The sequence below is a fragment of the Phalacrocorax carbo genome, chromosome 6 (assembly GCF_963921805.1).
Source record: "Phalacrocorax carbo chromosome 6, bPhaCar2.1, whole genome shotgun sequence".
Classification (NCBI taxonomy): Eukaryota; Metazoa; Chordata; class Aves; order Suliformes; family Phalacrocoracidae; genus Phalacrocorax; species Phalacrocorax carbo.
The window spans coordinates 38882865-38907850 of NC_087518.1; the positions used below are offsets into that span (position 1 = coordinate 38882865).

The 24986-nt window shown below is 36.0% G+C and overlaps 1 protein-coding gene across 2 annotated transcripts in view; it reads right to left on the reverse strand.

Moving 5' to 3' along the window:
* Nucleotides 1-448: 448 nt before the first annotated feature.
* KIF14 (kinesin family member 14) overlaps nt 449-24986 on the reverse strand; it is a 32883-nt gene continuing 8345 nt past the window's right edge. For both annotated transcript variants that reach the window (XM_064454779.1, XM_064454780.1), the window contains exons 8-31: nt 24642-24672; nt 24178-24285; nt 22942-23058; nt 22207-22325; nt 21710-21882; nt 21215-21362; nt 21047-21110; nt 20650-20834; nt 19804-19906; nt 19426-19586; nt 17832-17979; nt 16952-17104; nt 16268-16394; nt 15555-15648; nt 14393-14531; nt 11534-11634; nt 9022-9116; nt 8042-8257; nt 7706-7890; nt 6970-7125; nt 6322-6441; nt 3776-3850; nt 3085-3223; nt 449-2946 (exon numbers count right to left, since the gene is read on the reverse strand). In XM_064454779.1, the coding sequence (XP_064310849.1) occupies nt 2552-2946; nt 3085-3223; nt 3776-3850; nt 6322-6441; nt 6970-7125; nt 7706-7890; nt 8042-8257; nt 9022-9116; nt 11534-11634; nt 14393-14531; nt 15555-15648; nt 16268-16394; nt 16952-17104; nt 17832-17979; nt 19426-19586; nt 19804-19906; nt 20650-20834; nt 21047-21110; nt 21215-21362; nt 21710-21882; nt 22207-22325; nt 22942-23058; nt 24178-24285; nt 24642-24672 (3352 nt within the window). In that variant the 3' untranslated portion in view covers nt 449-2551. The remainder of the gene's footprint in view (nt 2947-3084; nt 3224-3775; nt 3851-6321; nt 6442-6969; nt 7126-7705; nt 7891-8041; nt 8258-9021; nt 9117-11533; nt 11635-14392; nt 14532-15554; nt 15649-16267; nt 16395-16951; nt 17105-17831; nt 17980-19425; nt 19587-19803; nt 19907-20649; nt 20835-21046; nt 21111-21214; nt 21363-21709; nt 21883-22206; nt 22326-22941; nt 23059-24177; nt 24286-24641; nt 24673-24986) is intronic.

A 24986-nucleotide genomic window follows, 5' to 3' on the forward strand; every position in this document is an offset into this window, starting at 1 on the left:
ACCTGAAGACACTAGCAGAGGTAGATTTTGTTAACATATTACTCTAAAATGTGAATAGAGTATTAACATGAGAGACTGATTAAAACACGGTTAATTAGCATGGAGGGGAAGAAAATCAACCAAGCAGCAGGAAACTATTGGCAACATTTTCACTCATCCTGTAAAAGCTAAATTTGATATGATCACAGTTGCCCATCCAATACCTCAGTTAAATTTTTACCAGAAACCCATTTGTTTGCATGGTTTCTTTCTCCTGAATTTCAGAAGGACTAAAAACTGAAAGTCAGTTTGAGCTCCAAGCTTGTGAAGAACTTGTCTTTCCATTTTAGAATGAAAAAAAGAGAAAAATTCTCATAACAACACACAGAACTACAAAACCGAAGATGTCTTCTGAGCAGTGCTTCTCATTAAATACAAGACCAAAATCAAACACAATCACCTGGGCAGGTGGAACATCAGTAACACAATTTAATTTTGCAACGGGGACTTGACATAACACCACTATATTTATTAGCAGAAATTGTAAGGGATTGAGTATTCTGCCATTAACAGATGTAGATTAGTTCACGACTATTCAGTCTCTATCTGTGTGCTCTTAAGCATCTTAATAGAGGAAAAACTTAGGTAAAGAAGTCTTTTGTTTCACTTGTGAACTACAGAATACACCTCTTAGCAATATTTCTGATTTTTATGGTACAATACTTTCAGCAAGGAAGCAGTACTCTCGGTGACAAATGAAGGTCTCAACTGTATGCAGAAGAAAACTGACAAGGAACTTGAAGTTGTAAAAATTGGTGATCACGTACATGATCTAGTTTTACTCTTTACAATGCTCATGCTTAGATACATGATTCAGAAGAACCAGTTTGTTTTAAAAACATTCAGCCAAGTACAAAATACATTTACAGAAATAGAAATATACCAGGTTTCTCTTCACTTTTAAAGCACAAAAATCTGAACAACTGAATATACCTTGTTAACTCTTGAGCAGACTTGTAAAGGCCTTTACAGTAGGAAAGTGATTAAGCAACATCACATCTCATGTGAGAAAGAAATTAATAGCTGCAATAAAAATTGTTGAATATTTTTGATGGCAGAACTGCACAGCAAGACATTTTTTGACAAAGTATTAAGGTATACAATTCTTAAAAACATTACTCCTTCAGAATAATTACCTTTCCATTTCCTCCAAATCGGAGAAGTGCAAAATTGCTGAATAACAGCATTAATTATAGTGTGAAAGTTCTCAAAGGAAAAGGATGACTGACGCTCTTTACTGTAGTCTTTGCATAGAAATTAGTTCTAAGAGCCTGACGTGTTCTCGAAGACTGAAATTCTCAAGATGTTGAGCATTTTCCCTTGAAAGGAAAGATCATAGCTATGAATATCTGGCTTAGAAGCTTTGATACATAGGAAAAAACTTAGGATTTAGTTTATTAATTTCTTGGCACTGTTGTGAGTAAAATGTGCTACGTCCAGGCCTCCTAGAACCCCATATTAAAGAATAAAAATCCAAATTAATTTTCATCCTCGCTGTTAATTTCCCCTGGCCTCAGCCAGCATTCTAAAGGTAAGATGACTACAGTAAAAAGCACAAGGAAGTACTTGATTGGGGAAGTTCTGTACAACCTCTTGGGATGATTTACATATTTAGGAAGAGCTATGCTTCTAATCCACTATGAATAGTCCTGAAAGTGATTTGAGCAATCAAAAGATAACTTGGTAGAAACATCACTTGACATGAACTTACTTCAGATCAAGTTGAACACCATGACCGATACTTTAGGTGCAGATTTTTAAATGGACTACAAAAACACTAAAAAAAAGCATTCAAATGAGGTTGTAAAGTACTTCTACCATCTCTCATAGTTTTCCCCTACAGAAATAAATAAAATATTTTTGCTTTGTTCTTAAAAATAAATGAGGTTGACATTTGAAAAAAAAACATGAAAGCTATAAAAACCACTTTAAAGTTGCAGTAGCACAACTATATCATAATACAGCAGAGATGAAGCAATGTTAACAAAAAGAATTGGTACCCGCATCATCTAATCTACCTTCCAACTGTCTAAGATAGGAAGACAGTCTTCTTATCTAACTGTAAGCAACATAAATGTATGTTAGAAGGATTCCTTCCAAGGACTCTCCTTCCACTGTTACGAGAGTCCTAAGTCAAATGTCTAAGATGAAGAGATGTGAATGTTCTACAAAGCATTTACTGTGTTGTTTACTAGTTACTCTCCAACACTTTTTATTTTCTCCATTCATATTCTCTCCAATAGATTTACTTACTGCGTTAAATTATCTTTGATATGCTTAGGTGCTGATAGACTTTTTTTAAAACAAAAGGCACTATATTTTAAAGTCTAACAGCCCTTTATGGAATTCCATTTTCTCTCGTGAAATTCAGAGTACTTATCCTCATACAATCATGTAATTTACTTTCATATCACATACTAATAAAGCTAAAATTTATTGCTAATATTTTGTGATATGTTGCTTTCCCTTCATGTAAAGGGAACTTTTCCCTGAATTTCTTGATAATAGCATTTTATACCCACTGTATCCTACCAGGTGAAAGCTCTGCAGGAAATGGAGGTGGAGATGAAGACTGGGGTTTGTGTGTATGCTTTGGAATCCCCTCCTGTTCCCAAGCAAATTGAACTTCACCTGTTTCAACCTGTCTTCGACTCTCAGTAGTTTCATTACAAAGAGTTTGAGATTTCAATGATGGCTGTCCTTGTTCAAGTTCTAAATTCACAATAAGGGAATCAACCAGAGAGTCCAATTCATCCAAATTCATAGAAGGTATGGATATTGTCTGGACTGGATTGTTTGCAGAAGTAGAAGACAAGGCAAATAAACTGAAATAGTTGTTAAAATATCCAGCTATGACACAAATCTTTTCTGCAAGGCTCCTGAGAGGACTTCTGTTTCTATACGACCCTATGAAAAACAAAAGCAAGAAGAATCAAATGCAGTACTTTGTAAAGAGACACCAAATAGCCCTCCCTCCCTCTTGCTTTACAGGTCTCCTGTAGTCTACAGGTTACTGTCGAGACAGATAATAACCCAGCAAAATACCTTGTAACGTAGAAGAAACAATTTGACAGACTTCAGCTAGGCACTGCTCCAATTCCAAATATTTTACAGCAATGTCAGTGCTTTTCTTTATTTCCTGATATAGAGTTTCTTCTTCTGGAAACTGCAATTCTATTTCTCTCTGGATTAATAAAGAGCAATGTAAAACAACAAATTATGTGACAGTATATTAACTACTAAACGTGCCTATTATGGATTCAGCCACATAAGAGGCCAATGCCGATACACAAAAAGAGAAGTCACAAAACATAAGATAGTTCCAAAAAGAAGTGCAGATTGTTGACAGGATGAAAAAAGGCAAATGAAACTCTAAATTCCAGAAAAGGTTTGGCTCTTACAATACAGATTAAATAATCTACCCTGGCTTTTAATTCAAAATACCAGTAATTATGGCCATAAACTATTGCAGTAGTTATAACAATTACACTAAGATTACTGAACTTGAGGCTTTCAACTTAAAAGAAAACAAAGGAGGTGGTTAGGATGTTTCTGGTGAACACAAAAAGAAGGAAGGTAAGATACAAGTACCTCCAGAAATACTTTACGTAAAATTAAAATCAAAACCATGACAGAATGGAAATGCAGTAGCCAGAAAAGCTCCTCTTTGTTAAATGCATCCTTTAAATTTAAGCTCCAGACTCAAAGTGCACATTTTGTGAAACATTTCTCTTACCTTTCTGCAATAAGTGATGTTATTTTCAAGGAATCTGGCTAATGCCACAACATTATCCTTTATTCGACTTTGAATCTACAAAGAAACTTTTAATTATATTTTACTCTATCTTGAATGAAGTGTACATTAATATTTTAAAAGGATAACAGTGAACACTGGCATACTAATGAGAAAAATACTCAAAAGCAGAAGTAATATTTTCTGCAACATAACATGCATTTTTTTCAAATAAAACATTAAATGGTGTTAAGCGTTAATAGTTAACATCGTTAACTATATCTGCAAGATTTTAAATAACCCCTTAATATGAGAGGATCGAATGAGGAAATTTAACTTTTTGCTAAATTGTCGTGTATTTTTTTGTATCACTGTCATTGCAAGTGGCAGGGGTAATCTCTTAGTTAATACCCTCGGGTTCTCTCCCTGACTTCACATTAGTTCCACCAGCAACAAGCATATACAGGAGTCCTTCAGATACATAGGAATCTGCTGCAGGTAGACAGCATTATCTGGAAAACAGACTGCTCAGTTCCTTTTGTTGGAAAGCAGATAGGAACATAAAAGATTTTGGACAGTTTCACTATTATCTGTAGGATTAAGAATGACAACAGTGAAAAACTAAAGGAAAGCAAAGTTTATTCCCTACTCAAGACAAGCAATTTGTCACTCCTCTCCAACTGATTTGAACCTTTTATCCCAGGTCATGTATTACAGATTTTTGAGTAGTAACATATTGTTACTATTGTTACTAAGTGTTTTCTATATCCCAGCTCATTAAGGAGATTTTCTTATTGGCCACAGTTCGGCAAATTTCTCAACTTTGAAGAAAAAGGATAAAAATAAAAACATGAGGCAGAAGACAGGATTTCTTAGACACAGGTAAACTGACACCTTTGGCTTTGCATGGTCTCTGTGCAAAACATTTGCTCAGAGGAAAAGTGGCAGAACAAGTCTATTATCCCAACACTGAAAGGAAGCATGTGCACTATATACACAAAGTAACTTGCTGAAGAACATTTCAATATTTCCAAAGTATTTCCTTGGAATTCAGCCAAGCTTTCTGTCAAAAATGGCTCACCCGCTAAGAAAATGGCATACTTCCAAGGGGTACTCTAACTTGCCTACTGGCATTTTCATACACACAGAAATATTTAACTGTGGTACTTATTCCTTATACTTTATTCTCTACTTTGCATAGCCTCCTACAGTATAAACATCCTCACAATTTGTCACCTAAGCAAAATAAGAGCTCAAAATAACAGGCTGTAGCTAAAAAAAACCAAAAGCCCCCTCCAAGCAAAAAAACCCAAACAACCCCCTACTGAATTGAGCACATAACGAGGTCTGTTCTGCTTTAAGAGTGAAAATACACCAGATAAACTAATAATAGTATGTTTGTTTCATGAAAGAGCAACTCCTCCCCAGAACGCTACTAACTTCAGCATACCTAATTAAAAAACCTACCTACGCAATTTGATAATATAACTGCTCAGCTGCTATCTGTTGGAAGGAAGGGGGGGAAAAAAGTACACACACACCTGTCTGTTGGGAGGTAATAGGAATATGTTGCCTTAAAGTTACAAGAAAAATTAAATTGAGGTCTTATGACAGACAAAAGCTTCCCATTGATGTAATTCCTTTTTATATTACAATAAATTTGGAGGGTGACAGGAACAACTCTTTAATACAATACAAGTAATTTGCCATAATTTTCCGATAACGTGTAATGAAGAAGTGGCTCAAATTAAAATGCCACTGCTGCTTATCAGCCTGGAAAGTATTTGAAGGTCAGATGTGATTTCAGTGAATGACACAAAATCAAGCAGGACATTTCTGACTTCCGTGCTATTGCATAGCTACTTTATTCAACCAGTTTCCTTCTGAAATGGGCAATTCATGAAAGTGATTCAGCATAGCCCAAGCATTAAGCATGTTGGAAGACTAGCTCTTAAAAGATTACACTGAACTATTTTAATATTTAGATAGCATGCTGTTTGGGTCTAGGAGTGTAAGAACAATGTATGACAAAATGAAGTCTTCAAACTTTCTAATAATCCTCCTGACAATAACAGCGAGTGTAGTAATAGCAGAGGTGATTACTACTATCAACATAGAATAACAATTAACTTTCAGGGTTATAAAGTATCACTACATATTAAATATGCAATCTTTTTACAAAACAAACTTAACAGTAGTTTAGAGACTAAAAGGTCCACTTGCTCCTTCGTGCCAGTTTTCGTAGTGTCCCCCCCCTTTCACAGTTACATTGTGAAATTTTATGCAAAATACCCTCCAATTCAAAGAAATCATTCTAAACAGATACACTTAAATATTCAGTATACACATGGGTGAAAGGCTAAACACTCAAAATTTATGCATGATTGTAGTGAACATTCCCACTTACCACCCATCTCAGACCTGTTACTAATCACAACTGTATTCCTACTAAGAACTTTCTTGACAAAATTGCTGAAAAATAAAAGGAGACCATCAAGTGCCTCTAAGATATAGTAGTAATTTTTTATCTTACTTCCATCTCACCTCACCTCATTTTGCGGATATTGTTTCATTAGTTCTTCCTGCACCATTCTTGCTTTCTCCTGTACAGTATCAATGAGAAACTCCAGCCCTGAGCCTACTCCATCATAAAGGGCAAGTAAAAATTCCTTTTAAAGTAAAAGTTCAAAACATAATAATTAAAGGAATTGAAATGGCATTGAATTAAAACAGATTTTCCATAGTGGGTTAAATATGTAATTTGATTTGAGAAAATTGTTCAGTGCTGGTCCAGTCACATGTCACTCTTGGACCACAAGGTCTCAACACTTTAACTTCCTTTTCCTAACTTTCTTCAGATTTCTGAAAATTCCATGTGGTACTTAATCACAGATTACTGAAATAAGCTTTGAATTTCAGTGAAATAGGTAGACTTGTACAATCTCAGTGCAGTCATAATCCTAAAAGCACAGTATTTCTTTCTATTTATAGGTGGAAGCTATACAGATTTAAAGTGCATTTTTTAAAGGAAAAAAAAATTCAAGGGTATTAACACATACCCATTTGCACCATAAAAATTAAGTGTTAGAAAAACTGTTATATGTAAACAACTTGCTTTTGAGCACCGTTACTGAAAATGTGATGTCAATATTAAAATTACTGTTTGTAATCACTATTTCTAATAAACATTTTTTCACCTGTAGACCAGTGGCAGGAGTGTCCTCTTCAGAAAAGGAAATATCAGCTCTTGTGACTACTGCCAAGTGGCCTATGTATTTCACTGTTTGTTTTACTGTTTGCTTTACTTTGCTCCATGCTTCTGTTACCATCGAGGCTATATCTGAAGAACATCCCTGAAAAATAAAAGCATCTCATCCACTGAAGCTAAAACACATCTCTCAAAAAGCACACACTTCCTAGAGTTTGTAGCACACAACAGCTTGAGGCATTTTCAGCTCATCTTCCTACTTCCAATGGCTTATCTACCACAGCTGAAAGATCATACCTTGCATAATACCGATCTCTGTGGTTGCAACACAGTTCAGAAAAATTACACTTTACAAGGCTGTAGTATGAACAAAAGTAATATTTACTGGCCACTAGTTTATAAATTTATGAACAGTAGCACTTCAATCTAAACTAGCATGTGCTCTTGTCACTGCATGCTTTATTTCCCCCTTTTATCTTTAAGAACCTACACTATTGTCACGCAATACAACGGGCACAAGCAAGGTCTACATTACTCTGAACTAGCATACGGAAGCACCAGTTTAGCCAGCAAAAACGCACCCTTTACAGTCCATCTTCCTTAGACATGTCCACTTGTCATTGCATACATTGGACATTTAAATCTTTTTAGCAAGTCTGTAGTAAGTATTGCATTAATGTAATATGACTTCTTTATACACAGATGAGTTCTTTAATATACTTTACCTGCAACAGTAACTGTAAATAACCTCCCAAGTTCTTTACTTCCTGTTTTATTTCATCATCAACTTTTATAGATCCAGGCCACTTTTGGACATTGTTAAGGCAGAGCTTGGTTAGAACCACAAGCCGGTCAAAAGCAGAGATAATTCTGATGCTGTAGGATTGAGCAGCATGACTAAGAGTGAAAACTACAAGAGAAAGAGATCTATCAGAAGGTCTCCTTTGCAAATGACAGTAGGAATGTTAATTCTTCTGATAGGCAAGCATATGAATGCTGCGCATCTGAAAGACAAGTCATTAGTAATGCTTACTTTAAGCTATTATGAAAATGAGACTTACAGTTTTCTTGACATTCTTCATCCTGTTGTTCATAGGCTTTTGAAATGGCAGAAACTTCAGAGAATATGACAAACAAATTAGTTAGGAGACTATCTACTATGCTTTTTCCTCCTTCGTGATTCTGTTCCAATAAATCTAAAGCTGAACTTATAGATTCTTTGCAAATCCCAGGAAGAAATGATTCAGAAAACCTTGGGCTGGACTTATTCTGTGAACCTGTATGATATAAAAGCAAAACATGTATGTAAGAAGTTCTTCATAGGAGTGAGTAGTCAGTGATTCTTTGTAATGACTCTTTTATATTGCTTCTTCAGCAATGTTCAACTACTCAAGATAGCAAGTCAGAAAATGCACATATAACATTCTACATTGTTTCTAGATTCAGTTAGTACAAATTCCATAGTGAAATTCTTAACACCAATCCACCTTTTTCCACAATCAAACCTACAGAGAGAGAGCAAAATAACAAAACCCAGCCAATCTAATAAAACTGAATGCATAAAAATATTTGGAAGACTGAAGCATCTAGTGTTTCAGAAAAACATTTATAAAACCTTACAAAAAGCTTGGGGGAACCTCAGTAATTGAATGCATATGAATAGCAACAACTCAAGCAAACTCTCCAAGTTATTATATCAGGATTCAGCCTCTGGCATTTTGTTACATGAACTATCATCTGTCTCCAGCTAACCTGCATAGTTAATCTGAGCAATGTTTTAGGTAAATTTCTTAAGTAAGGGTCATAAGTGCTGGTCAGTAAGTTTCTGCCCTAAGAAAGCATAATCAAAACCACAAGAAAAACCCTACTGTTAACAGATTGATGTTAAAAAGTTGAAGATATTATAAACAGGACATTTTTCATTTTGTTTTCCAACCCCCACTTTTTCTTTAATGACTGTTAGAAGGGTATATGTTTTATACATGTAGTAGTTTCAAGTTCTCAAGATGAAATGAAAGGCATTCTACCATATAGTAAGTACCTGTTATATAGGAATTCTGTATATTCTTAATTGGTTGCAATTTTATCTCAGACAAACATCCAGAAATTCTCTTGTTCTTCATAAAACTTCTACTTCTAGGAAAGGATGAAAGAGTGAAAATATGAAAAAACTTTAAAAGAAAAGAATCTCTTTCACCGTACCCATTGAAAGTTCAATGAATATTACCAGGCAAACAAAACAAACATCTACTTTTAATTAATGCTACTTGTAAACACAGAACCTAAACCAGAGTGAAAGCAAGACAATGTAGCCCATAGAATGGATCCCACTTACTTTCCTCAGGCTCTTCCTACCATATCAGGATCTTCATTCCACATTCCCATTTTTAAGATACTGGTTTATTACTGGATTATTGTTATCTAGAGCTTGATAAAAAAATACATCTCTTCCTTACCTACTGGAACCTTAGAAAGCAGATGTGCTGTTTCTCTCTCTTTTTTTTATTGTTTGCTGGACAGAATGAATTACTTTTAGAAAGCCAGATAGGAGTGCTTTTTTTCTTGGTAGAAGGCAGATGTTCTTGAAGTTCTCCATTGTCAGTTAGACAAGCTAACTTAACTTCTCTGGCCTGGCTTTGGGTCCTTAGCTGCCAGCGCCCAAGGCCAGCTCTTGGTAAGAGAGCTGTTTGAGAAGCCTCAGCCAGGCCTCAAGCTGTTAAAGAAACAGGTGGACAGAGACTCAGCGGGGGCTTCTTAATTTTTCTTAGGGCTGTGTTTAAGATAAGTCTCCTGCCCTTGGTCCTGCCTGACTTACACTAGTTGTGTACCTGTGTCTGGCCATGTACACCATTGATCCGGACCTGCAGACTCAACTTCCCAGTTTGACCTGGGACCTTGTCATGATGGCTGTGTCAGGCAATCACTGGACTGCAGGCTGACCCTGCCAAGAATCTCTGTACCTAATCCTGACTCACTGAGCCAATTTCCCAGCTCAACCTCAGACTGCCTTATCATTACATTCTCAAGTGTGGATCTGGACTCTTGTCTGACCCTGGTTATCAACACCAGATCTACTCTGCTCACCTCATTCAAGTACTGGGGGGTTAGGCTCTTTTTCACAAGGGTACTGCTCCATCTACCCCATTATCACATTCAGCCTCGAACTGCCCTTTCCTTTTGGAACAGCCTATCCTTTAAGCTCCATGACACTACATGGGCACATGGGATTCAATTTATTTCACCAGTATATGTGTGATTGATGTCAGTTAACTTCTGACAATGCAGCATGCAATGCCCATTTCCCTTTTCCAGTACCTTTTCTTGTTCAGTTCAGCATCTATTGTTGCATTTTAAAACAGGCAGGACAAAACCAAACACAATTCTGAGACTCAAGACAACACATTATAATACTGTTCAGAAGGCAGCATCAGACAAAATAGTATTCCAACATTATTCTACCATTACAACAGCATTTAGACAAGATGTAAAGAAACTATTTACCCACTGCATTCCTTTCAAGTAACTTGTTTGCTTGGAATGGTCAGGAATGCTTTCCAAAACTTGCAGTCAGATAAACCGACCTGCTTTACAGCAGAATAACAATAATCATACAGGCTGCTACCCCACTAGCAAATCTATAATTGAGGATCTGTTATAATTTCCTTTACAAGCTACAACTTACAGAAGCTTGCAGTTCATTTATATTGTTACAAGGCTAAAACTTCAAACACAAGGTCCCAGACCAGCTGCAGTTTACTCCTTAAAAACAATGCTTTTTATTATAGAAGTATGAAGAAGACATTAAAAACTACACATTTCACTCTATACTGATAATATCTAGATATGTAGTTTAGCAAGCCTTACGCACGTTTTGACAAAATATACTTTTGGGTTTGGAGGAACTTTTGTTCCTATTTCTTGTCCATGAGGAAAGATAAAAGAATGAATGAACAGAAGAACGTATCAGTTGGCATAGTGTATGGGATAAGTTAGGATGTGAACAGATGTCCAAGTGCCTATTTAAAATCGCTTGTATTACTAATTAAATACATGGGTATCTATAACCTTAACCTGTGGGTCCTCTGTCTGCAGGTTAATTAAGAGTCCTGTGCTACAGACAAATGTATCAATCTGAAATAATAGGGTACAGGCTTTAATTACCTCCAGCTAGTTGTCCATAGTCATACATAAACCCCTCTGGCACTGATCAGACATACGTTGCATATATGCTACACCTGACCTCAGAAACATTGCTGTTTAATCTGCCAAACTGCTTTAATGGGCATGCAATTTTTATTAGCAAAATGGTGCACACTAACATTTCATAAATGAAGCTAATAAAGTATAGTAAGGTAACATTTAAGTTTTCCCCCATCCTCACAAATGTACACATAACTTGTTGTTTAATTTCTGAGTTTGACATTATAAGAAGGTAAAAGAAGAATTAATAAATAAAAGACTACATTAGTGGCACAGAAGCATGTTAGATAATTACACAAATTATTTTTTGCTTTGTTTTACACGTAGATCGAGGAGCTACAAATTAGTATCACCTTCTTCTGGAAAGAGAGGAAACTGAGGCATCTGAAAGGTCAGGTTCCCACTCATCAGTAGGGTCATAAAATATATCAGCAGCTTTATTTCTATCATTACTCTGAAAACATAAAGAAAACACAGGGGAGGAGCAGGGTTAAACAGAAATAGAGTGATAATAAAGCCTAGAACATATGGATGAAGATAACACATTCTACTAACAGTGGACTGGTAGTTTTAATGTTTTCTTTCTTGTTAGGATATGTATAATCTAGAAGATAACTGACTGCCAGCCAGCTTGAGGTCTGAGCGTTTGAAAAACTAAAACAAGGTAAACATTTAGTGAAGACACCCAGCTACCCAGCATGTGAGATACAGGAACACCAGGTACTAAGCTTTTCCACAGCTCTTTCCCACATGCAATACATTACTAAAAATCTGGGCATATAATTAAAAAATTTTTATATCTGGATTTATTTAACAGTTTTAGCAATGGTTTTCCACAGGAAATAGAATCCAGTCTGATATTGGCAAGATCCAGTTTTTAGTAATAAATATGGTAGTCATCTTCTGTCACTGGAAATACTTTCGTATGACATAAATGAGGAGTGTTTCCTCCATCTTTGTCTGTCTCCTCTTTGATGGTTTTTTCCTTTTTGGACAAAAAGTTAAAATATTTTTCAGATATATACTCACATATGAAGAAGTTATTCTTTCAAGCAAAACATTTAATGAGATGCAATTATTTTCTAAGAAAAAAGAACATTCTGAAGCATAGAAAAACCTTTATATTTTTCGCTACCAGCACCTTCAGTGCTCCAACAGTTAAGACTTCTTTCTCTGCAAATTTCAAGTATGCTATTTGTGCCAGAATGTGATTTGCATTCGGAAATAGCTAGCATCCGAATGTTTGTTTATATATTATTTGAAGCAACTTCTACTCATTTTTTAATACTGCTCCAGGCAAAACATTGCACAGCTATTGGAATGAAAAGAATTTATGTGATCAGGAGAATCACAAATTCAAGCACAGGACAAATTTAGACAAGCACTTGTTCTCTTAGCCTAAAACCTGGTCTTAAATATACAGTTTGCTTTTGCGTATTAATCATAAATTACAAGATCATTACAGTTGTACAGGATTGCTTTGGATCTTTCCTTCATGTTAAACAGCTCTCGCTTATCTCCAAGAACTTTCCTTCCTCTACCCTTCATTATTTCACTGCAGTCTAAAACAACTTTCAATTCTTATGGCAGAAACCAAAAAACCAAATAAAATGATCAGCCCTGGAGATTGGAAAAAATCACAGAACACACTATTGCCACTAAAAAAGGGAAAGTACTTTGAAAGGCCTCCAGCTCTGATAGATTTATTTGTTCATGTGTGGTGGTTGGTTGGGGGTTTTTTTGTTTGTTTGTTTGTTTGTTTTTTAAAGTAGTTCTTAGGCTCGAGTCTTCCGGTCTAAAATAGAAAAAATGCAACAGAACACAATGAAAACGTTGTCTGTTCACATGGACTCAAAGATAAACATTTCTTACAATATTTCCCTCTTTATGAAATAAAAAAATACCATTCTCCCAGCGAATAACAGCTGATACTGTAATCTTATCTGTATTCAATAATTTGGAATCATTGTTTATCTTTATGTAATTAAAAAGATTTTAGCTGATGGTTATAATTTTTTTTTATACAGAATCAAATGTAGGCACTGTTCCCATTTCTCCCTTTCTTCTATTTACATCCTCTTCAATACAAGAGTATGATATACTCCAAAACAAAGTACTACATATTCAGAAAGGTACAGTAGAAAAATACCCAGTTTGTCTGATTAAAAGCAATAGAACTAGAAAAAGGATTAATGCACACCTTAGTTGTCAGTTTATTAAACAAAATTAATAATGCCTTTTAAAAACTCCCACTGAAGAACCTGAAGTACATACAGACAAAAGCAACCAGTAGCAAATTAACTTACCAGAAGCAAAGAAAAATAGATAGAACATAGTAATGAAAAGCGATCCCTTTAAAAAGCTGTTTTCCTCCAGAACAGATAAAAATCGAACAGAACCATCACAAAGGAGTCCTTGTTTGACTACTTCACACTCTGTACACAAAATGACCTGAATGAAGTAATTGATTTCTACTGTCCTCTTTCTGTGCGATGGACAAATGCACGTACATGTGCTTAATAAAAAATAATCACGCCTTGAGGTTTTTTGTTTATGTGATCTTAAACACCAAGATTTTCCTCCTGCATAATGTCCTTGTTTCAGCTGGGACAGAACTAATTTTCTTTGCAGTAGCTGGTATAGCACTGTGTTTTGGATTTAGTATGCGAATAAAGTTGATTGCAACAACTACATCATCAGTGTGGTAAGTAGTGTTTCCCATGCTCTGCCAAGGTGCACAAGAACTTGGGAGGGGGCACAGCCGGGACAGCTGACCCCAACTGACCAAAGGGATATTCCATACCATAGGACATCATGCTCAGCATATACAGCTGGGGGAAGAAGGAAGCAGGGGGCATTCAGAGCGATGGCGTTTGTCTTCTCAAGTAACCATTACACATGATAGAGCCCTGCTTTCCTGGAGATGGCTGTGCACCTGCCTGCCCATGGGCAGCAGTGAATGAATTCCTTGTTTTGCTCTGCTTGCGTGCAATGTTTTTGCTTTACCTATTAAACTGTCTTTATCTCAACCCATGAGTTTTCCCCACTTGACTGTTCTGATTCTCTCCCCCATCCCACCAGAGAGGGGAATGAGCAGGCAGCCGGGTGGCGCTTAGTTGCCAGCTAGGGTTAAACCATGCCAAAGATTATAAAAATCTTATCTTTGAAAAATGCTACTGTTTATTAGTGGTTTTTCTTCAGTTGTTACTGACCTCATAGAGTTCTTTCATTGCTGCTAGTTTGCATTCAAATTTCTCCAGGCTCCAGAAAGTTGCTATTCCCAGTTTGATGTTACGAACCTGCACCTGAATAGAAGACACTGTTCCTGTTTTATCATCAATTTTGTCGTGCCTAAGAATTTGAGAAAATTTTAAAAGAAAAGACAAAAACATTATTCATATTGCAAAAAACAAACAAAGTACTTATAAATAGGATTATACAGAGGATAAAAATTTAATTACAAACAAAAATTGCTTGAGACATCATGGATCTCACAAAACACAGATTACCGTAGCCATTAAAATTATTTTTATGTAAAGGAAAAAAGGAATCCCTGCATTCAGAGACAGAAGTAGATACTAGCATACATATCCCTGGCTCTTGAGGAACTCAGAACCAAATATATGCTACAGAATTCTACTGGCAGAGTTCTTGTTGGAGGATGTGAAAAGACAATACCTGAAAAACATAGCAATACCTACAGTTTCTAGGAAGTCCTAGTTTACCTGCATTTACTGTAGCTTTTTTTTTTTTAAATGATACAGAGTTTTCTCTGCACTATTATATTGGTGCTCACACTAATACCACCTGACCAATATAGCAGTCCACTTCTAGAATGTTCTTCAGCTACAACTAGCAAGTAGCTTAGCATAGCAAGAGTTCTGTGGATTGAAACTACTAGTGCCAAGCACTCGATATCCACTATATGCATGTTCTGAACTACTTTGAACTACCTCTGTTATGGTCCTGTGAACTGAACACCTAATGGCCGGCACACATTCCCATTTCATTTTGTCCCAAAGGAACGCAGTTAGTGAGCTTTGGGACCACTTCAGTATGCAAACCAAAGCAGGACAGACATGGGCATCAGAAGATTCACCTCCAAAGCACGCTCAATCCGAAACTAAATTGTCTGTAGACATACCTTTAGAGTCTTGACCTATAATTCAAATTTGAAATTCACATTTCAAACTAACATGGCTAGACTACACACTTAACTAAAGCTAGTTTGGAAAAGTGATTTGTCATGTTCCATTTAATAAAACTGTGAAATGAAAAACAAACAGCTCATTGCACATCCAGAATCCACCCCCCCAATTTTTATATATATATAAAATATGTATACACCCTCTTACAGTTAACTCAGATACTCACCTGTAGAAAACAGTGTTTTTCCCTAATTCATTACTAATGGCATTGGCCTCTTTGATCATCACAGATAGCTTCAGAGAATTCCAGCTAAGTGGAACTAATAAAGAATATAGCACATAATAATTAAGTGGATCAAACTTAATGTGATGCAACAGCCTCAGGGTAACAAAAAAAAAAAAAAGGCAAAGAAGAAACCACAACCAAAAACTTGAATGGAATTTAGCCAACAACAGTTGTATGAATTCTCAGTACACTGGAAAAAAAAATTACCCTCCCAGACAAGATAACTCTTTTTATAAAGTCAGGTAAAGGATATTTCAGAAGTAGAGGCATAACACCAGACACTATATATTAGACTAATCTGAGATAGGAAATTAAACAGAATCAATTCTGTTACTCCAGTTTCCCCAACAAGTTAACACCTAACCAGTTCAACCAGAGAGGGGAAGAACTTTCAAGTAATCAGGGTAAATACAGACTACATGTATATCCAGCTAAGCACCACCCTGAGCATGATTAAAACAGAGCTTTTGACACTGTTATATATACAGCTTATGAATGCAAATGATCATAGCAGCCAAAAGGCTGCTCTTGTTCAGGACCATTAGAGAAGTGTTAGAGGAAGAGAAAAAGATCCTGGACCCATATCCACTAAATCCAACCCCCTACACAAACAGAAGTCAGCATTGCCCTAGCAATGTCGTGTATATACATACTAGTCACAGTTTTATTCCCACTTCCACGATTCTTCTGAAGGGTGTGTATTTCTTCAGCAATCTTCTGCTTCTCAGCTTCTAGAGCTTCAAGTATCTTTGCGTGATGAATAGTATGATCTTCTAGAGCCTGGCGGAAGGGAAGGAAAAAAAAGAAATGATAGTTAATGATTTAATGATATTTAGGCAAATTTTTTGTTCCTGTCATTTTACGGACTCAGAACAGTATGGAATTTATATTGAACCTCTGCCATATTGATATGAAACACTCCGTCTTCAAACTCTCAACGGTTTTCTGGTTTTGCTTAGATATTGACTGCTTAAAAAGAATACTGGAATTAAGAAGCAACTTTAAAAAAAATTAATTAATATCTGTTGCAGCAGTCAGATACATATGAACACCAGCCAAAAACCAGTCATTACATTAAGGCTTGGAGTCATGACTTTTAGCACAGGCAAGTGTCGCTAAAGTTTGGTACATGAGCAAAACAGTCCACATTATAAGAAATAAGCTAAGCATTAGTTTATCCCCAAATTTAATACAAAATCATAATAAAAGTGTAAACAGAAACATTCTACTTAATTATTTGCTTAAAAAGCCCACAAACAAAAAAAAACCAAAACACACACAAAACAAACCACAGTTATCCCCTAAAAAGCCTTCCTCCCCTCCCCCTTTTACGTTACCTGCTTGGTAGCTAACGTCTCCATTTCTAGACGCTTCTTATTGAAGTGTAGTTCTAGCTCAAGATTTTGCTTTGCCTTCTCTAGCTCCTGTATTTTAGTTGCAGCTTTTTGGTTATTCAGTTCTTGGATTTGCTTCTTACGAGATTCTTCTCTCTAATATAAAAAAAGGACAGATGAGAGGAGATATACCACTTCTACAGCATTTCTGATCCATCCCTTAGGCAGATATTAAGATTTATTTTTACTTCAATACATTTAAAACATGCAGCCCCTGTGGACTACTCAGCCCAGTGTCTGAGTTCTGAGTTATGAAAGGTTATGTCCCAGTTCAGAAGTGTCACATTATGTCTTCTATAGCACATTTAAGAAATAAGATCCTCCATCATTATTTTACCATGATATACTATTCTATGTAGAGTTATATATATTGTGAAAGTATCTAAAAGACTAACAGCAAAGCAGCATGCAAACTTGAAAGAAAAAAGTCATATTGAAATACTGTACTAATTTTGAAGTCTCACAGAATAAATCAGGTTTTGTCAGGATTTCTCTTCGTATACAAGTTACACCCTCAAATTCACACTGGATTAACATTTTTTAGTTCCTGGCTAATTCGATAAACCAAAATCCTTAGAATATTTCTGAAGGGTGTAGCTACTTTATAACTTCTCTTGTTAGCAAGGCTGATCTTTTTAAAAAAGAGCCTTTGCATTCCCTAACATCGTTTTATAATATGCAAGAGAAAAAAGAAACACACCAAAAACACCCAAACAACAAAACACACAAACCCCCAAAACAACCCAAAACCCATAAATCCTATACTACAGCTTCTGTTTTATTTTATTGATATGTTTTATGTAATGATGCAATGGCAACTTACCACCTCTGCTTCCAGTGATTTTATTTTGCTTTCATAAGCTTCTTTTTGTGAGGTCAGTTCTTGCTGAACCATCTCTTTCGCTATTTGGACACTTTGCATCATTTCTTCCTTGGCTTTGAGTCGTGCCTCTTCAATTTCTGATTCAAGCCTAAAAGTAGAAGTATCACACGTTTAGAATGCTGGCTTTAATCTCTTATAGGCTGCATAGAGATTATAATCTTTTCTTCTATCATGACAGGAGCCTACAATTCTAACAGTAAAAATATGAGGGTTTGTTTTGTTTTTAAAAAACAGCTTTTATACTTCACTTAGATATTTTTTTATTCCATAGGGAAAATGTAGACATTGGTAAAGATGGAAGACATTCCAGAATTTTAAAATAGACTTGATTTCTATATTTATTTTATTATGCACCTTTCAAAAAATTAAGAACTCTATTAGAAACTCACTAAATCACATTAAGATGCAGAAAAGCAAATTTTAAGTCAATGAGTCTTGTGGTTTAATAACTCCCAGGAATGAAGCAAATACAGATAACACTTTACTGTCTGTCAAATTCTTCACCATCATAGAATACCAAGGTCGTAACTTTGGGTTCTTCTAATTTTCCTAAGGCATTTGCTTTTCAAGCTTTAAATCTCTCTAAAAGCATCAGAAGTCAATTTTAGACTCATGTGCTTGGAAAGAAATGTAACTGACAAGATACACTACTTTGAGGACCTCTGGAGCTCAGGGTTTCTTTAGTAGTCTACATTCTTGACAACTGGACTAGATTGTGGTGATCACCTCTTAGAGGTATACGTTCATTTCAGCTAAGTCTGGGATGTCCATTTCTATTATAACTATTATAAATAGAGTTAACAATAATCTTGCTATTTTCCAGCTTTCCCTTATTGTGAAATAATTAATAATCTTAAGCTTCTTATTTCTTAAACTTACTGCACGGTTGCATTAACAACTGATTTTATTTTTAGAACATGTGATTGTATGAGAACAAGCCCCCCTTGGAAAGGAGAGGTATTGTCTATGTTTAATTAGCATGAACCTAGACTCTTTTCTTTTTGATCAAGCCTTGTTTGATGTTTTAATATTTAACCTAATCTTAGGGATGGGGTATCTTGGCCATCAGCATTATTCATTTAACCAAGGACAAACATTCCTTTTGGAAGAAAATAAAGGAGAGTTGGCAAGAGAAAATAGCCTTGAATTGGCCTTAGGTGACACATGACCATATATGGGTAAGAAGAGTTAGGATACTTCATCTGTAAAGACCACCAAGGACCCCCCCAAAGAGAGGATGTGCATGTGCATAAGGATCTGAAGCAGAGCCAATAGGAATGACTTAATGCCATTATGCAACTTATGTAGATTAGAATGAATATATATCAGATATACAAGAAATTAATACATATTTTGCCTAAATATAATGAAGTAGCCAGCTTCAGTGTGCTTCGTTTGTGGAAAATCACTGAGCACCCAGGCTTCCGCAACCCTGAAATAAATAAGCAATGTCTCTCAAGTGTGTGTTTATTGAAACCCATTGCACACCAGGTGACGAATCCACTTTTCGGCCAACACAAGATACAATACTTACTGTGTTCTCTGTGCAATAAGCAGCTCATTCTTTGCAAATTCAAAGTCTTTTGGACCATCATGCAAAAACGTAGTCCCACAAGATGGCCTTTTAACTTTCTGAACTTCTACTGGATGATTGAACCTGAAATAATGGTCTCCCCCAAGGACCACTCGATCACCCTATTGGGAAAGCGGGAAAAAGAGTTTGTCCTATAACTTTGAGATTTATAAGCAAATTTACAGTACTTATAACAGGTGGGACTAGAAATCAGAGAGGAAGAGAAACATTTATGGTTTCAGAGCCTTCTAAGAAAACTTGCAGTCCGAAGTTGTAATATTAACAAAGCTAAGAAACCCACACATGCACATATATTACTTTCCCAAATCAATTACTTACATGATGCAGAACTGTTGGGCCTAGAATGCATTTCCCATTTACGTATGTCTTTGCTTCTCTCAGTGGAATAATACTCACTTTGCCAACAGTATTTTTTATAATGCTGAAAACAAGAAACATTTGTGGTATCAGTAGCTTATGTTAATTGCTATTAATGTTTCTTAATAAACTAAAATTCATGCTTTAGATAGTGTCCTGTTACTGTTTTTCCAGATGTAGCTAAATAGTATGAAGACATCGACAACATACCTAATTGATGAACAACCACCTGTATTTTAAAAAAGAACTGATATTTCAATCTAAGAAGAATCCACTGGTAAAAAATTACTACATTACCCTGTCATCTGAGCATTTGTTTGATAATGCTTAACTTCGTAATACAGCCATATCTTTCATGTTTTTAGTAATTGATTAGTTAAGGTGCTGTCAGCTATTTGTCTAGGATCAATTGCATGGAATGCACTTTAAACAATATTTCTGCAATATGGCCAAGTTGCTCTCTACTTTTAGTTTTAATTAAGAACTGTCAAGGCATTTTACTTTTCCACTGAAGTTAGATTTATTGCACAACATCATTTGATCAGGTCCATCTCCAGCATTTCTGCATGAATAGAAAGTTTTGCTATATGAATGAAATGAACAGAGAAATTAAACAGATTTCTAGAAGGAACAGAAGGAAGTTACCTTAATCACTGAACAGTACAAGAGTTATGCCTAAACAGTATTTTCCTGGTTAGAAAACCCTATTTTGTTACCGCCAAAAGGAAAAGTGACTCCAAAAGAAAGGGAAGGGTGAGAAGAAATATCTCCTGCTTTCACTTCAAGTATAAAAAGAACACTACATACCAATGGTCATCAGCAATTAGCACTCCGGAAAGCTGGATATCATGTTTTGAATTTGGTGTATACCTTCCAACTGTAGTTTCTCCTTCTTTGATCATATACAAGAGCACCTCAGAAAGCTGAGGATCTTCATTGAGATTGACAAGGTTTGGTAAATGATTGTCCATTTTGAATGCAATTCCCGCTTTCTAGATAAAAAAAGAGCTCTGCATAGAAACAATTTACTTTGTTCATTCAAATATCTATATTAGATTTTTATAAGAAGTCACAGTAGTCTGTTAAAAGAATAGCATTAAGAAAAACAAATCCTATAACTATTCTAATTTTTCTGCAAGGCTTGCAGATGTTATATTTTCCGTACTATCTCCTATAGAAAGTGAAGAGAAGAAAGAAAATGTACCTGCAATTCTTTTATATCTTCTAATTTCCTTTTTTCTGCTTGTTCAAATTTTTCTTTCCAGGCCCTTAATATATTAAGGGGAAAATAACACAACATATTAGGAAAAAAATTACAGCATATAAATTTTACCTTTTTTATTTTAGAATATGACATTAAAGACTACCAGACCTTTGCATTTCTGCCATGTCCCTCTCCTGCTGGTGCAATTTTACCCGCAAAGATGTTATTTCCTGCAAATAACGTCTGTATTTTTCAGGATCAGTGTTCAGAGCGCTCTTCTGAGCTGCCTTCAGTTTTTCAATTTCAGCTTTCAATTCTACGTTAAACAAACCAGACAAAGAGTACACATTAAAAAAAATGAAGACAAAATACGGTTCAGACATTTCACTATGATACTAGAAAATTCATCCTGTTATTTAATTTAAAATGAAACACCTTTCCCCATTCCAGGTTTTCAAGCATAGCCTAAGATACCATCTGAACTTTAGCAAAAAAAAAAGCTTACAAAGAATACTAAAAGGAAGATATCCTAGGTTGTATTAGCCTATCCGACAAGTGGTCCGTCAACATAATAGACGATTAACTGTAACAACTCTTACTAAGCAGTAAGTTGAACACACATGCAAATGAAGACCCCTCAGAGACTGCAGATGTCAATCTCACCTCTGATTAGCTTAGCATTCACATCTTCATTTACTTTAGCGATGTTGATAATGGAACAAGCTTGTTTTGCATAGCGAAGAGTGCTGAGTGTTTCTTCTGTACTACTGGCAGCTGGACTTACTGTGGCAATCATAGCAGTTTGTGAATTTCCACCAAGACTTTCCTTTAACAACCTTCATTTGACAGGAGAGCAGAAGTCAATCCCTGGCCCCCACATTGAAATAAAAATTAAATTTCTCAATCTGAACAGACCAAATACCAAATACCTAGGGTCTTGCTGCTTACTGGAGAGTGATTGTTAGCTACTTAAAACACAAACCAAAGTCCTGTTTGTTCTTTAACTGATGCAACAGGCTGATTTTTTCCACCCATAGGTCATTTGAGAGAGGAGGGAAGAAGGGAGGGAAGGAGGGGAAACTATGCCTGCTGAATAGAAAGGGAATACAAAATCTGAGAAAGCCTTTGCTTCTATATAAAAAATTCTGAAGCGTACATACCAAGTAAGGACAGATTCCCGGTAAGGAATGAAGGTTTTCTTTCTATTTTGAGATTGTTTAGAGAGTGCAGAAATAACCTTTCCAAGGGTTAACAGTGATTTATTGATACTCACACCCTCCTACAAAAAGCAAAAATAATTATAATACAGTTGTGTTTTCTTGTGTGATGTTATTAACTGTACTGTTGATTTAATTGTGTTTATTCAATGTATGGTACAACTGTACCATATAAAGTGTCATCACTGATTAAAAACCAACAATAAGAATATCCTCAGAGATCTTCATTTGGAAAGACCAGAGACCTTGGCTTTAAAATAAGCAGTGTTACGAACGACCTAACTTATGAAGGCAGCCTGAGAGTAAGTCTCTCATTAGAATCTATTTATATCCCCAAAAAAGGGACAAGCCCCAAGTCCGTGTGATACCCGATTGTGATATGGAAAGTCACATAGACAGTTTTTCCTCAATCTTTCTAAAGGATCATGAGGCCTGCATAGCACGGGGAGTGTTTGTGCTAAGCAAGATCTGGCCTGCCATGCTACACAGTCTGAACGGCTTCTCTGGGCCATCCACCCTCACTATCAAAGCACTATGCAATACTTATAAGCATAAGGGCTACATATCCTTTTACAGCTACGGTTCCTGCCCAAGAGTACTGGTAGGTAAGGATGCTTTGGAGTTTAGGGGTATTCTTTAAAGTCAATCCTTTTCCACCGATTTCCAATCTTGGTTTACCTTCAGCCTTTCTCCAGTGGTCTGAGCTGTTGAGCAGCATTCACTGCCAGCTAGATCAATTAGATTTATGTGGCTGGTAAGCCTACGATCACATTGTTCTTCATCCACTAACTCTACCTGGAAAAAAGGAAGATGTTTGCATTTGCACCAAAATAAAAAACCTGAGGGCAAGCAGAAATCTAACAAGCTGTTCACTTTAAATACATAGAAAATTGACATTTCCATTTACTTTTTGACAGGATACAGACATGTACATCCCTTGAAGGAGACCGAGTTCAGATGTTTAACCATAGCACCAATTGTCTGCAGTTGAATAACTGTATAAGCATAAACTAAACAAACAGACTAGCAAACTATGGGTTTCAGTCTGAAGTTTGACTATTGTGGCTATCCAAAACCCATGGATCTCAGTAAGCTGTTAGCTGATCTTCATTGGTCTAAGTCAGTAAGTACTCAGTGGAAAAGTCTCAGGACTAGTTCTGATAGAGGAAAGAAATAATCCAGTGGTGAGAATGGTGAAGGGCAGAGCAAAGGAGAAGGTTAGGAAACTGGGCCGAAAAAATTAAACCAAGAACAAAAAACCCTAAACCACAAGTTATTTGTGAATGGAGAAAATTGACTGACTGTAGACTTCTGAGGAGCTCTACATATTTGACTTCTGGTTTCAAACTCATCTCACTAAATCAGGTTTTGTCTCTTACATATCTGTAAAATCAGATGAGGAGTTGTAGCCCCTATATCTTGGAGGCACATGGGTGAGCCAGGTATCCTGAAGCAAGGAAACATTTATTCAGTGAACTGTGTTGAAACTGAGCAGAAACTGCATCTCCTACCATTGTCTCACCTCATGACCTGCAAGAACTTAGCACAGCTATCCACTTTATATAGCCTAACCTTCTTAGAATCCAAGATGTGCTGGCAGCAGTGTGAAGTTATGTCTGGCCTCAATTTAGATTCCATTTACACCTCAAAACTCTCACTCAGAAGCTTGGAACTACTCCTAGATGTGCCAGCCTAGACACATTTATATTGTTGCTATAAATATATGTAGCACAGAGACATCAGAATATACTCAAATCATGTAAAAATAGAACAAAAGTTTTGCTGTGTAAAAAGCCATGTTAATATGCCCTATTCTTTACTTATCATCTTCAAGTATATTCCGACAACAATTTTCTAGGCAGCGCACAAAATTTTTTAGTACCCAATTTGAACAGATACAACACCCAGCAATACCTTGGTTTGCGTCATGACAAGGGTGAAGACAGAATGAGATCTAGAGCTCTTGTCATTCATTACTGTAGCAGCTGTTGCTCTCTGCTTATTTCCTAGTTCAAGCCAACTCTGTAAGAGATAGAAGTCAGGATGTGAAACCAAAACCTACTCTAGGCAGTTAACTGAAGATTAAAATGGTTGCAAATAAAGTTAACAACACAAATGGTGAATCTATAAGGGAGGAATTAAAATAAGATTAAGAGATAACCATGTGAAGAGATTGCCACTTGCCTGGACGCATCTACTTAACTCCATTATATAGGACTAGTCTTCATCATCCCTTTACAAAATCGGCTGAAATATCATAGACTATAGGGCAGTCTGTAAAGCATTTTCTTCCCATCCATGGAATTTAGTTTTCAGCAGTGAAGGAAGGAGCAAGTAGAAATATTTGTATTCCATTTTGGTAAGCAAATAACTCTTACCTGGATATCAGAGTAAGAACTGACAACATTCCTAAGGTGGGGGAAAAAAGAAAAGTTTGGGTTCAGACTGTTTTCTTTCTACAGTTTTCTCTGCTGCCTGAGTTGTGAAACATTTCCCTAGTTACAGACAAAATACAAACATACCATGAAAGCTCCAGTTGTCTTGAGACTTCCACACAACTTATTTCACTAAAGCAACACACTAAAGGAAATAGGTCAAGCTAGACATGGGTGCACATTTTTGTAACGCTACATGATACTAAGACCTTGCCTAATTTTCTGGCTGTGAAAGCACACAAGCTTTCACAGATCCTCAAGATAATAATTAGCACATTCTTTCAGGAT